The sequence below is a fragment of the Aplysia californica genome, unplaced genomic scaffold (assembly GCF_000002075.1).
Source record: "Aplysia californica isolate F4 #8 unplaced genomic scaffold, AplCal3.0 scaffold00139, whole genome shotgun sequence".
Taxonomy (NCBI): Eukaryota; Metazoa; Mollusca; class Gastropoda; order Aplysiida; family Aplysiidae; genus Aplysia; species Aplysia californica.
Genome location: NW_004797409.1, coordinates 117,783 through 131,142, shown reverse-complemented (window position 1 = coordinate 131,142; position 13,360 = coordinate 117,783). Strand labels below are relative to the sequence as shown.

The following is a 13,360-nucleotide window of genomic DNA, read 5'->3' as shown; positions in this document are numbered from 1 at the left end:
GTAATAGTATGTACAGTGCTTCCACCAGCTGAAGCTGAAAAGTAAGGAAAATTCTGCTAGGGGGTCGGGGGGCGAAACCCCCGAAGAAATTGAAATTTAGTACTTTTAGAGGGTTGAAAATGGCATTTGGGAGCCTGTTTGAAGAGATTGCCAACAACCCATACTACCTATATTTTCACCCAGATTTTGTCTTGTTTAATTTCTTCACCAATATATCTTTCCATTGCTGGCAATGTTTAAAAGCAGGTTCCCCCTTCCATTGCTACTATAATTCAATTAATTTGTCATCGCACCTTTGATACTGATAGTAGGCAAACCTGGGAATAATGAATAGATATATGTAGGCCGTACCTTCACAATACAGTTACCAGACCTGCCACTCTATGAAGCCTCAAAATTAGGATCTCAGGTAGAGAAAAATCGGGATTTGGTGAAAAAAATCGGGATCAACAGCAAATCACCAAGGTGACTGCCAAAGCTGACTTAAAAATTTTCCATGGGTGTCCATAAATTACTCGGCCTATAGGGGCCTATGCTCTCTGTGTGTCTTTGCGCGCGTGTTATCATTATTTTTTTTGTAAATCCTGAAGCATCACGTTAAGCACTCCTAGTCCAAAAGTCTCTACCCCCCCCCCAAACCAATAAGTTCCGAAATACGTGAACTTAGGTTGACCCCGTCAACGGACGGTCCCAGACATGCAGAACTCACACGGCGATGTCATGTCACGTGATGCGTATGCGCGATTGAAACAATTTTACTAACAGGTCCGACTAACCGCACGTTCAAACAAAATACTCGGATGAGAAACAGTCGTTCTACTTCTAGGATAACGACGGGGGCCGACCGACCAAATGTACCAACAAATCTCTTATCCCTCATAATGCGTTCAGACTAAAGCAACGACAACGGCCGTGTGTTAATCTTGCCAGCGCAGTTTACATGTAGTTGTGTAAGGGTTAGAACGACTGTCGCTCGTCCGAATCTTCGCAATGATAATTTCTCTAGATCTAGAATCTAGACAATAAATTTGCAAAAAAAATTCTTTCTGACAGTAATTTTCTGTCTAAGGTCACATGTCAATATACTTGATCAACGCGCAGATTCTTCCAGCCGCTGCAACAATCCGAAGATAGATCTAGACAGACGGAATGAGGGAATGATAGAAAGGAGGAAAGTGGCACAAAAAGTTCGCCAGATTTTGATCAATCTGCAGGTAAAAAATGTACTGCCGACAAGCCTGCAATGAATGCATGGGGCAGAGTAAAATAATGGCCGATTGCAGGAAATGCGCAATCTGGCAGGTTTCTATAGCACAAACTATTGCAGAGAGAATAACCGTAAATATCCGTAACTTATACAAGACATACGAAGGCGAGTACGGATCTTTTGCTACGGAATTTCGGTAGTCCTACGCTGTCGCAGATTTTTACGGAGGGAGTTGATGATGATGGAGGAACAAGTACGGAACTAGCAGAAAGTACGGATTTCCGTAAAAATACGGAAGAGTGGAAGCACTGTATGTTAGTCATTTCTGCCATAAAACGACAGCAAAGGCATCGCGCCACTTTCAACTATTAGTACATTCCCATGTCCTAGCTACCGAAAAAAAAGCCCCGCGCAATGTGATAGTGTCGTGAAAATAGAGGAGCTTCTTTCATGGCCGCAAGTGGGCAAGTGACTATATTTGCAGCTGCAAGAAAAATTAGTAACTCCAATAATTTTAACCCATCCTGAAAAGAAAGGTCGAATGGAGTTCATATTTTTTTTTCAAAAGCAACGATATGCCTACAAATGAACAAACTCACCAAACACATTTGTGATAACTTCATAAAGCACAAAAGGCACCAATGGCTCTTCAAGACCCAAGAAGTAGTCTCTGACCACATTGAAGACATCTTTCTCAAATCCTGGATAGTTGGGCAGACCTGGCTCAGGAGGCTCTGGCCCTGTGGAGTGTTATGCATATTACCCAGGAGTTAAACTAATCATGTGGATAAATTATCATTCATTTTTACCATGAAGCAGCCCAGAGGAGAAACTATCACTTAGTTAAAATTGGTCTACCTAGAGGTCCTCTCTGCATGAGAAATAACTCCTTGGCATAGGAGAGCATTCCAGATAACATTGGAAGCCCAAGCACAACATTGTTGAATAGAATGTACGTAAGAAAAAACAGAAATATACCCCTTAACAACATTCGTTTAGTTTTAGTAAGGGTTTTACGACGAAACACAATAAGACCATAAAGGTGCCAAAGAATAGATATGTTACAAAAGATGTTTCATAGGAAAGAAAGAGCAAACCACATCAGAACACCCGCCTACCACCCACTAGCACCATTCGTTTTTTAAAGAGTTTTAGTTAGAGTTTTACTGCATTTGCAACACAAAAAGGTCATATATAAGAGTGCCGAAGATTAGAGTTAACAAGAGAGTAACAAACACAAAAAAGAAGGAGGGGAGAGAGAGACGATAGACTTTTTTATAGGAAAGAAGGAGCAAACCACACCAGAGCACCAGCCAACCATCCACCAACACCATTCAAAAATGGAAAACATTTGCTTCCCGAAACAACAGCAACACTATGACAAAGGAGGAAAAACTTTACAATGGATTGAAGCACCTATAGTTGATTGCCCCAAAGACCAAGCAGGAAATGAAGAGCGAAAAGAAGAGGAACTTGAGGAGAAAAAAATACAAAGGCAACTTGCATTTTCATGTGTACACAACAAGTATTTGTACTGATTTATACATTAAAAAAAAAAAAAACACACAGAAAGAATCATTTAAAAATCTGGATTTCTTTGAAAAAGTTCGCTATCATGGCTAGCTATATTTGATCAATTTGCAGGTAAATAATGTGTTGCAGACCAACCCGCAATAAATGCATAGCAGGATAATGGCGGATTGCAAGAAATGTGCAAAGAGAGAGAGTTGCTGAGAGAGTTACCGTCAATATCTGTGACTTACACAAGACACAAAGGCAAGTATGCACCTTTGCCACAGAATTTCGGTTGCCCTACGTTATTGCACTTTTTTCAACGGATGAAGTTGATCATGATTGTGGAGCAAGTACGAAACTATCAGAAAGTACGGATACCTGTAAAAATACGGAAGATTGGAAGCACTGTTAATGACACTGTTCGCTAAAAATATTGATACCCCTCTCAAGCACCAGAAAAGTTCTGAATTTGAACACCATAAAACAATACCAAAATACTATCAATCACAAAGACACCTGCATCCCACACAAAACTAAAAGAACAAATTTTCCATCTAAGATTTGCTCACATCTGGCAAGACATTTCATTGCTGACATGACCCAGTGGGGTAGTTGGTCATCTGGCTGTATGTTAGTGACAACTCCGCTCTTGTTCAGGTAGATACAGTTGTGCATTACGTAGTAACCATCCACCAAGTCTGTCTGGAGAATGTCACCCAATTCTGTAACGCTCAGGCTCTTGCGAAGTCTTGTTGAAAAGAAAGAAGAAAAGAAATATACATTCTTGATGCTTCATCAGAAAAGTCTGTTTGAGTAAGTAAAAAGAACAACATAGACATAACAGTCATTCACTGTAATACAAGCTTACCGTACATGTTTTCATAATTTTTTTCTTTCCACCGTTTCTAAAGGATGTGAATCACACCTAAGGAAGAGGAAAGATCTTAGGAAATACATTTAAAAAATTAAAACTTAAAAAACATGTCATTCAAATCTCAATAAGAAAATGAGATATATATATTTATCTATATGAGCCATTGCCAAAACGTGGGGAAAAACACACACATCTCACATTAGTGTGCATAAAATGTGATGCATTAGTATTTATTCCTCCAAAACGTATACACACGTCAAATATAGGATGAAAAACCTGCATTAGCAGTTTCAGACCCCTTGTCAGCTTTACAATCTTGAGTTTGTAAATTTTGTGCCAAAAATGTTCGTTTTTTAGTGATTCCTGGAGTGTCATTTTGAGCACACCAATGCAAACTTCCAAGAACGTCCAAAATTTAGTATTTTTGGGTGTGTTTTTTTTACGTGTGCTTTGATCCTATGTTATTTGTCATTGAGAAAGGTTAACTTGCTCAAGAAATCGGTTTATTTGTTTGCAAATAGACGAACAATTCGGATTACTTGTGCGTCTGTCGTGCCGTCACGGACTAGGTGTTCCAGAAAACACCATTATTTTTCAGTAGAATCACCGTAGCTGGTTAAATCTCTTTGCCTATCGCCGTTTATTCAATACTTAAAAAGCCGCGATGCGCGAAAGGAACATCGGGTTCCAAGATCTACGATTTCGGTCGGCTGTTTAACACTCGCCGTTATTGTCGTCAATTTGCGACGTGCCGGAAGAATTTCGCCCATTTTTGTTTTGAACGGGTCATCAAAAGTGCCCGGATATAATTGTTTTCTTGAGTGACTTCCCCTTACCCGCGTCCCCAGAACAACGGAAGCAACGGGGGAAACAGAAAAACGAAAGTAGTCATTGCCTTCAGCGTCCAGTGACGCACAAGAATTTTGCGTTGAATGTGACGTATTGGGCTGTTTTGCGTGTTTTTAGGCTACTCTGTTGAATATTTTAGTGAAATTGCGGTGTTTACACTGGATTCCTGGAACAAGAGTGTGATGTGTGAACAAACTTCGAGAGATGGATCATTTCTGTGGTTATAGATTTAGCTTTTGTGCTCAGTGATGACGTTTGGGGTGTCGTCATGCAGCCGTACAAGACTGACTAACGTACAAGAAATTACATTGTCCTAAGAGCAAACATTTTTTAAGTAATGTGTGCTCTCTTTACTGAAACAAATAAACAAACATGTCCTTGTTTAATCTGTCTAACTCAAAAATACACATTTGTTCTTTGTTGGTATGATATACCTCTTTCCAATACATTGTGTCATTGTGTCATCATTGTTATGTACAAGTAATATTTTTCATAATTGCTAATATCAATAAGTTTTCAACATATATTTCATACATGCAAGATTCATTTAGAAGCAAAATAAGCCTTTATTGATCTGTGTATCTCTTAGTGCAAATTTGTTCTTTTGTAGGCATGATTTTACCTTTTCCCAGTATGTTTTGTCATCACTGTTATGTACGAGTACTGTTTGTCATAATTAGCCACATAATTGTGATCGTCCACTGTCTTTGATATAACCTGGTATCTGTTTCAAAGCAAAAGAAACCTCTCCTGGTTTTTTTAAAATTCTTAAAGTGCGCTTTTATCTCTGGAGGCAAGACTTTTGTCTTTTCCTGTACATTGTGTCATCATTGTTATGTACAAGTCATGTTTGATCATCACTGTTATGTACAAGTCAGCTCCATTGATTTTGTGCTTTTGCCTCATATTAGTTAAAAAATTGTTTTACACATGTGTTTTTCTGGTACTGGGGCTTTGATAACTGTATTTGTACAGCCTTTCACTATTGTGATGTGTTGTCAATGATAATGTCCAATGTGTATCCTTTCTTGTACATAACAATGATGACATGTTCTGTGCACTGCGTCATTGTTACAAAGCTTGCCATTCATATTACCATTATGAATGGAGTTCATAGTGTACAAAGTGTTTGTTTACTAAACAAATGGAATTTAAAGTCTATAATTTGCCTTGCTGCTTATCTGTTTTTGTCATCACTGTTACATACAAGAAATACAGTAGTTGCCAAACCAATAGCCCCATATCTCCAAAACCGTACATCTCCTTGCTCTGATACTCTAGGAATATGAGCACTAAAGGTCAATCTGTGACTGACAGAAAAGAAAGTCAAATTGGTAAGAACATTTTTTTTGCACCACTGAGTCTCAAGAGAGTCTCACGTTTTGGCAATTGCTCATATATATATATAAATAAATAATTGTCAAATAAGGCTGGTTCCTTTTAATTTTCAGGAAATTAAAAGTTTGATGTTAAAGCACAAAATACACACGATATTGCAAAAAAGTCCTGAGCTATGATATAGATTTTATACTTGTCATGTGATCAAGAATGCTGAATGTCAACATGTGAGCTTACCTATATAAGTAAACAGCTTTCCAGGTATCTTTAATCTCCTTTGTTGTCAGTATTCTTTTCATGAGATGACATTGAGGAACACTCTCTTTTTCTTCAACAATATCCGGTTCTTTCAATGGAACTTTATCTTTTTTAAACGATATTTTCCTGGAAAGTTTGTTATGGGTTTTCTTTGGTGGATTTTCCTCATTGCCGATTTGCTTGTCTGCAGGGGGTTTATTACTGAGTGGTTTCACAGGCAAGCTCTTCACTTCGCGGAGGTTCATCCCTGTGTCATTCCGTGGAGCCAGAGGAAGCCTGGGTATTTTGATCTTAGAAGGCGAAATAGGTAAAAATCTGAAAATTTACAAAAGAAACATATAAACATTCAGAACAGAAGCTATATATTGAAAATTCATATATCCCTGCACCAGATTTGATAACACTGATATGTACAGTAAAGTTTATGTCATTTAATCATTGAAGAAAAAAAAGGGGAAGCACAGACTAACCTAAAATATTTAGTTTAGATTATATGCTGAGCCAAAAGTTATATTCTAGCAGGCAGCAATAAGACAAGATAATATAACACTTTATTATCCCAGAGAGAAATTTTTCTTGGCGGTACAGAACCGTAAAAACACATGCAGGTCAGGTATACATAAAAATTTTAATTATATATTACTCTCATCATAATTCGATATGAAAAGAAAAGTAAAGCTGACAAAATGTACATATCACACCAGATGCATCATTCAACCACATGCAAGAATTTAATTACAAGACCTTTGGAATTATATACATACTCTGAAGAGCAATACACGTCTATGCTTATACTGACAATAGCCTTTATGCTAGATGGTAAAAAACTTCTTTTATATCTTTCTTTCTTTGCTTTTAAAGGTACATATCTGCCACTACGTGATCTGACAATTTGCATGGAAAGGGGGTGTGATGGGTCGTGTATAATGTTCTTTATCTTTTTTATACTTGTGGTGTCATACATTTCATCGATTCTAGTAAAATCATATCAAGAGATCTTGCTGGCTTTCTTAATGCTGTCAAATTTTTCTTTATCTCTCACCCTACAATTTCCAGCCCAACAGCAAATACAAAATGTTAGCACGCTGTCAATCATAGAATGGTAAAAAGGGGACGTAATCTTATTATCGACATGCAAACTTCTTAATTTCTTTAAAAGGAGCATTCTTTGATTTGCCTTTTTTATGCACAAGAGCAGCGTGGGGATGCCAGTCAAGTGTGTTATCGATTGTAAGATACTTGTAAGAGATCCCATCCTCCTCTTTAATAAATAGTGGATGCAATTGGTCTTTTTTTTTTTAATTCAAAAGTCTATTATTAATTCCTTTGTCTTTTTTAATTTAGTAAAAGGAAGTGGTTATCACATCAATTTGTAATATACATTGGCAGCGTCCCTGTATTCATTCTCATTTGTTGTTATAAGGCCTTGTAGAGAGGAATCATGCCCAAATTTTATTAGTTTGATGTTTTTGTTATCAAAAGTACAGTCGTTGGTGTAGAGCGTAAACTAGACAGGAGAGATTACACAACCTTGGGGTGCACCGGTGTTTGTGAATATTAGGTTGGATATTACACCATTTAATTTTACATATATTGAGGTCGATTGGTCAAGAACTCAGGAATTCAAGCTTGTTCTTGTTTATGTTCATGTTAATTAATTTTGAAACCATTATATGGGGTTGAATTTTGCTGAAAGCGGATGAAGAATCAGCAAAAAGTATCCAGCAGTAATTTCTTGGTGTGTCTATGTGTTTGAAGATGTTATTCAAAAACACGAGAATGGCATCCTCTATGCCCCTCTTGGCCCGATAGGCAAATTGCATGTTATTCTGTATGTCTTTTATTGATTTCCTCAGTTCTCTCAGAACCAGTTTTTCTAAACATTTCATAAGGACTGACGTTAAAGCTACAGGTCTTAGGTCATTCAAATTTTGTATTGATTGTTTCTTTGGGACAGGAATTATTTTAGAGCATTTCCACGAGAGTGGTATTATTCGTTCTTTCAAAGACATATTGGAAATATCAGTAGAAATGGGAGATACAAGAGTGGAACACATTTTAAAAATAATTTTACTTTTTACTCCATCGGGTCTTCTCGCTTTGTTGTGAGCTTTCAGATGAATAAACATGATATTGACCTCATTGACAGTAACCACAAAAATTTCCTTGCTCTTGTCATAGTCTTAGCCTATGTTGCGGTCGTCTCTGTGGTCATTTTGAACCGTATCTTTTAGTTTTAGTAGAGGTTTTACAGCGCTCGCAGCTGCATAAGCGCCAAGGGGTGGAGAATTCATGGTTATCAAAACGAGCGTAAAAAGAATTGTTTGTTTATATACTGACTTGGGTTCGTGTCATGGGTGAGAATGTTTGTCCGTCCTGGTGCGTCTCCAACTATAGGTTTCTAAACATTGCGTCATTTCTGTGTTGTTAGAAGTGAAATGTTGTTCTAACCTTTTTTGTAAACATACTTACACTCCCTTATTTTGTTTCTTTAACATATTATTTGTTGTTTTTAATTTGTCTCGGTCTTTTAGTTTGAATGCCTTCTTCTTCTCATTTAATATTTCCTTTAACTCCTTGCTAACCCTTGGCTTATTATTTGGGTAGGAGATAACTTCTTTTTTTCATGAATGCAGATCTTCACAAAACCTGATGTAACCAGGGATATTCTCACATTATTCATCTATACTATTACAACACGAATCTTTAAAAACATTCCAATTCATACATTCAAAGCAACCTTTCAGGCTTTCCCTGTTTTCTTCACTCCAGAAGGCGACAACTTTTTTAATTGGCCATGGAGATTTAAATTTAGGTTTGTACTTTGGTAATAAAAAAGATATGCAATGATCAGTTTCCTTGTACTTCGGTAATAAAAAAGATATGCAATGATCAGTTTCCTCTTAGAGCTAGAGAGATAAATTTTTAAGCATTATAAACATTTACATGGCATAGGTCAATAGTTTTGTCCTTACGGGTTGGTACATTAATATACTGAAGGAAAGTGGGGAGGGCAGAAGTCAGAGAGCATTTGTTAAAATCCCGAGTGATAATTATTACACTGTCTGGACAAGCAGTCTGTTCATGAATCATTTCGACCAAAGTGTCCGTGGCAACTTTAACATTGGCTTGTGGTGGAATATAAACAGTGTTGGTTGTTATCTTAGGAAATTCCCTCGGTAGATAGTACGGACGTGTAACAACAGTTAGACATTCAATGTCAGGTGTACACAATAGGAAGTTTAACATGAGTATTATTGTGGGTGCACCACCCCTCATTCACATGCACACACACTCCTCCGCCCCGTTCTTTGTTTGAGTCTATCGTCCTGTCACAATCTGCTAGATGGAATCCGTCAATGTCCACACTGTCGGTAGAAATACTGTCTTGAACCACGTCCCGCTAAAACAAATAAGCAAGGCCTCTCTATAATCATGCATAAAGCTAACATATGCACAGAGTTCATCCATTTTATTATTTAATGACCTTGCATTACCAGTTAAGATTGCAGGTAAAAACGGTTTAAAAGTTCTTCTCCTCCCTCTGAAACGTACTCCTCCCTTCCTTCCCCGTTCACGTGGTCTCAATTCACGGGGCAGAACGACATTGAAAGCACTGTTTCTGCCTGCCAGTCTTAGGCGTTTAACATGGCTGAACTGTAGGTCTCTCTCAATGGTGGAGCTTCACTCAAAACACTGCACTGGTGAATTTGCACTGACACACTAAAAACAATCAAAAACACAAGAAATATGCCACAACTGAAAGACTTAAGATCCGCAGTAAGAAATAAGTTATCACAAGACCGTGTAAAAATTGAGTAAGCGCAAAAATTTATCACATTTACGGAGATCTGTAAGAGCCTTGTCGCCACTGAGCAGCGCCGGAATAGAACACCCCCCCCCCCCCACTTTCTAACTTTGGAAAAATATAAGCCTATTTGAATACACGATTTTGTTCCTTTTTCAAAGTAGAAAAACACAGTCTCTCAATTGATCATCTTATAAAGGAAAAAAAAAAAGCTGAGAAACGAAGGTATTCATTTATCTTGACCCCAAACCTTTAGGATAAAAGCTTTCATTCACGCAGTGTCACTAACCTGTACAGTCTGTTTTCCTGAACATCTTGCTTGTGGCGCATGTTTCTCGACACTTTCACTTCTTCAAAAATTCCAGCTTTGTACAACTTGTTTAACAGAAGCAAAGACTTTTGCCTGAACAGAATAAAATTTGGGACACAGAGAACAGAAGACCATGCTTAGATCAACAACAAGGTTGGACAGCACTATAGGAAATAAAGCCTAACAGTATAAAATACATGGAAATTGATAAATCATCATAATGTGTAAACTTTTCAAATTAATCAAATGTTAAATTTATTAAAAGAAATATAAAGTACAAAGCTATGAGACACAAAACAGGGTTTACTTAGTCAAGTACCATGTCTATTACTATTATAAACTTTACTGACAACAACTTTAAATCCAAGAAGGACGAAAATTTAAACACCTAACTAGCTGCAGCCACCTTGTACTAAATCATAGATGTTGGCTCTAAAACTGAAGAAATGATAGATTTCAGGCTACTAAGAAAGTGTAATCCCCCCCCCCCCACAATATAATGTAATATAACAAGTTAAAATTGTACAACGAATGCTGTAAGTATCCCAGCTCCATTGTGGATGATAATTAACCTCTTCGCTGCCGCGCCCATAGAATTTATGGGCCTGAAGCATAGCGCTGTGGCTATGGCCCGTAGGATTTACGGAACTATGACAGAGGTTGTTTAGATACCAATTATAAAGAAAGTTACAGCTAAAATCTTGTAATTATTATTGAGGTACCTTCCCTTTATGTTTACCGCCATTTCACCCCTATTTGAAAGCGTCAGATTTGGATTTTAGCTCGAAAGAAAATTAAATCTTGATCTAACACATCCACCACACAAAAATGATTTACTGGGGTAACAAATATAGGCTTACATGTATGATTGTACGAGCATATAAGGTAGGAAAAGTGTTTAGTCACTTCCTGTTTACCTGCAAACACTCACACAACATGTATTCCCCCTTTTTTTGTCTTAGCACAACTCGAATGTGTGTGGTTTATGTTTGGTGGTGGTGTTTTTAGCATCATGTTACTAACTCCAACTTTTCTCCATCTTTGTCTCTCAATTCCCCCAAAAAATTATACATGAGGAAATATTCATATAAATAAAAAAGTTATGGGAGGTAGAGTGGGGTCACCCCTGAGCCGCCTTGGTTCATGCATGGGATTTCCCCCAGCATAGGGGCCTATTTACCTGCAGCATTGAAGGGGTTAAACTGGCATGAGAGCATACATGTGCAGGAACTTCGTAAAGAAAACCCAACTAAACCAACAAATGTATTATTTTCTGTGAAAATTTTGGCACCATCTATCATCATTGAACATGAATGAAACTTTATATGAGTACATTTAAATCTGTATTGAGTACGCTGAATTCCTGAACATGATGCATATTGTGTTCTGGTATCCAACCAAAATTTCCCTGTGGATCAATAAAGTTTAGCTTTTCAAAAAGTATGAATTTCATATATATATATATTATAATGTAAGCTAAGTCACTTCGTCTTACGAGAGACACTGGACCAATATTGCAAGAAAATAATTCTTTTAAACTTTTAATAAAATTTCTATTGATTAAAAAAGACAAATTGCTAGACTAAGAATAAACAAATACCTGGATATATCAGACCCAAAGCACTCATTTGTCTTCAAATACTGAAGGAGCCAGTCAGCAGCAGATGAGCCTGAGAAACAATTCTCAAAGGTTTTCATGTAACGCCTGTGGCGCCCAGTAGGCAAGTACTGGCGAAAAGCTGAGATGACATCGTTCCACTGTTTAAAGAAAATTGAATGTGTATTTTGGTTAGCGGATTAATAGTGTCCCAAATTTAAAAGCATAAAAAAGAGCATTTCATTGTTTAGAGGATTAGAAATAGCATTAAATGATCTAATGACATAGAAAACAAAGTCAGTACCTCCAGTTATCATTTATTTTGAGCATTAAATGGGATTTGATTTGAAAAAAAAAAAAAAATCCATACATGAATCTCATAAAAACTTACTAATAATTTACGGTGGATATAAAGTATAAAGTATTAATAAAGTCAAACTGTGCAAAGTTAAAGCAGATAAAAATGAACAAAACGGTGCTTTAGAAAATATCATATTCTGAATGTGAGACTGGTCCATGAGTAAAATAATTTACCGAAATTTGTTTTTAAATAATGAGATTTTGTATTACTCGTAATACATATGTCATGCTAAGCCTAACTGCAGTAAATTTCAGCGCAAGCCCCCATATTTTACCCATAAATGATAATGTGATGTTTTGCGAACTTTAGGTTTGACATAATTTTCTTTAAAATTGATTTGCGACAGTTTTAGTAGCCATGATGATGTAATATAATCATATAGTAATAGTATAGGCCCTCATAGTGAGGGATCTGCAGCAAAAAATACTGTGCACAGTTTGACCTCTAGTCCCAATTTAAGAGGTAGCCCCAGTGCATCTGTGTGCAGGAGTGAAAGTAAACTTTTCCCAAGGCATCAAATTTATAAATTTGGGGGGCATCAATTATTAATTCATAATGAATAAATAAAATCTCGATCATGGTAAGATTGAACTTTGGTGGACCCAACACTGAACGAAGCCGGAACAACTTTTGAGCCTCGCTGTGCAATGGTCCGCTCTAAATGTATTGTTTTGCATTTTGTGTGGGTTTTTTTCTTCATTATTGTTGCCTGAAACCCACCACTGTTGTTATGGCTAGTGCACATTAACCCTGTCAGACCGTATTCCTGGAAAGCGGGGAAAAAATGAAAGAAGTCAAGGTCATGAAGCAAACGAAGCATTTACCGTGCACCTAGCTAAAAGGGCCCCGAAACTAAGCACCCGGTCACCATGTACATAGATACTGAGACTAGAATCTAAATTCTAGATCTAGATCTACATGAAATATGCCCCGTTACCGTGTACGCAGACATTCCGTTATTATTTTCGAAGTGACTATTTCTCCGAACGTTCGGAGAAATAGTGCCGATCTTTATTTCTCCGAACGGTTTCCGGTCTCATGATTTTTTGCCTATATTTATTGCGAGAGTTCGGCGCCAACTTTCATTCTGTCCCTCTGGTCTTGGAAGGAACACCGCATGGCAAGCCCGCCTACATACACCCTTCAGTAACACCCACCGCACACCCACCACCATCATGCACATGTACACACACAAACTTATACACACACTAACTAAACATGATCAGTGGGCAACTTTTGAACG

General features: G+C 37.4%; 1 protein-coding gene across 1 annotated transcript in view; it reads right to left on the bottom strand.

The window, feature by feature from the left end:
- LOC106011553 (DEP domain-containing protein 1A) overlaps positions 1-13,360 on the bottom strand; it is a 36,918-nt gene that overhangs the window by 15,396 nt on the left and 8,162 nt on the right. The window contains exons 2-6 of the mRNA XM_013081638.2: positions 11,760-11,917; positions 10,139-10,252; positions 6,021-6,356; positions 3,292-3,470; positions 1,807-1,947 (exon numbers count right to left, since the gene is read on the bottom strand). Coding sequence (XP_012937092.1) covers positions 1,807-1,947; positions 3,292-3,470; positions 6,021-6,356; positions 10,139-10,252; positions 11,760-11,917 — 928 coding nt within the window. The remainder of the gene's footprint in view (positions 1-1,806; positions 1,948-3,291; positions 3,471-6,020; positions 6,357-10,138; positions 10,253-11,759; positions 11,918-13,360) is intronic.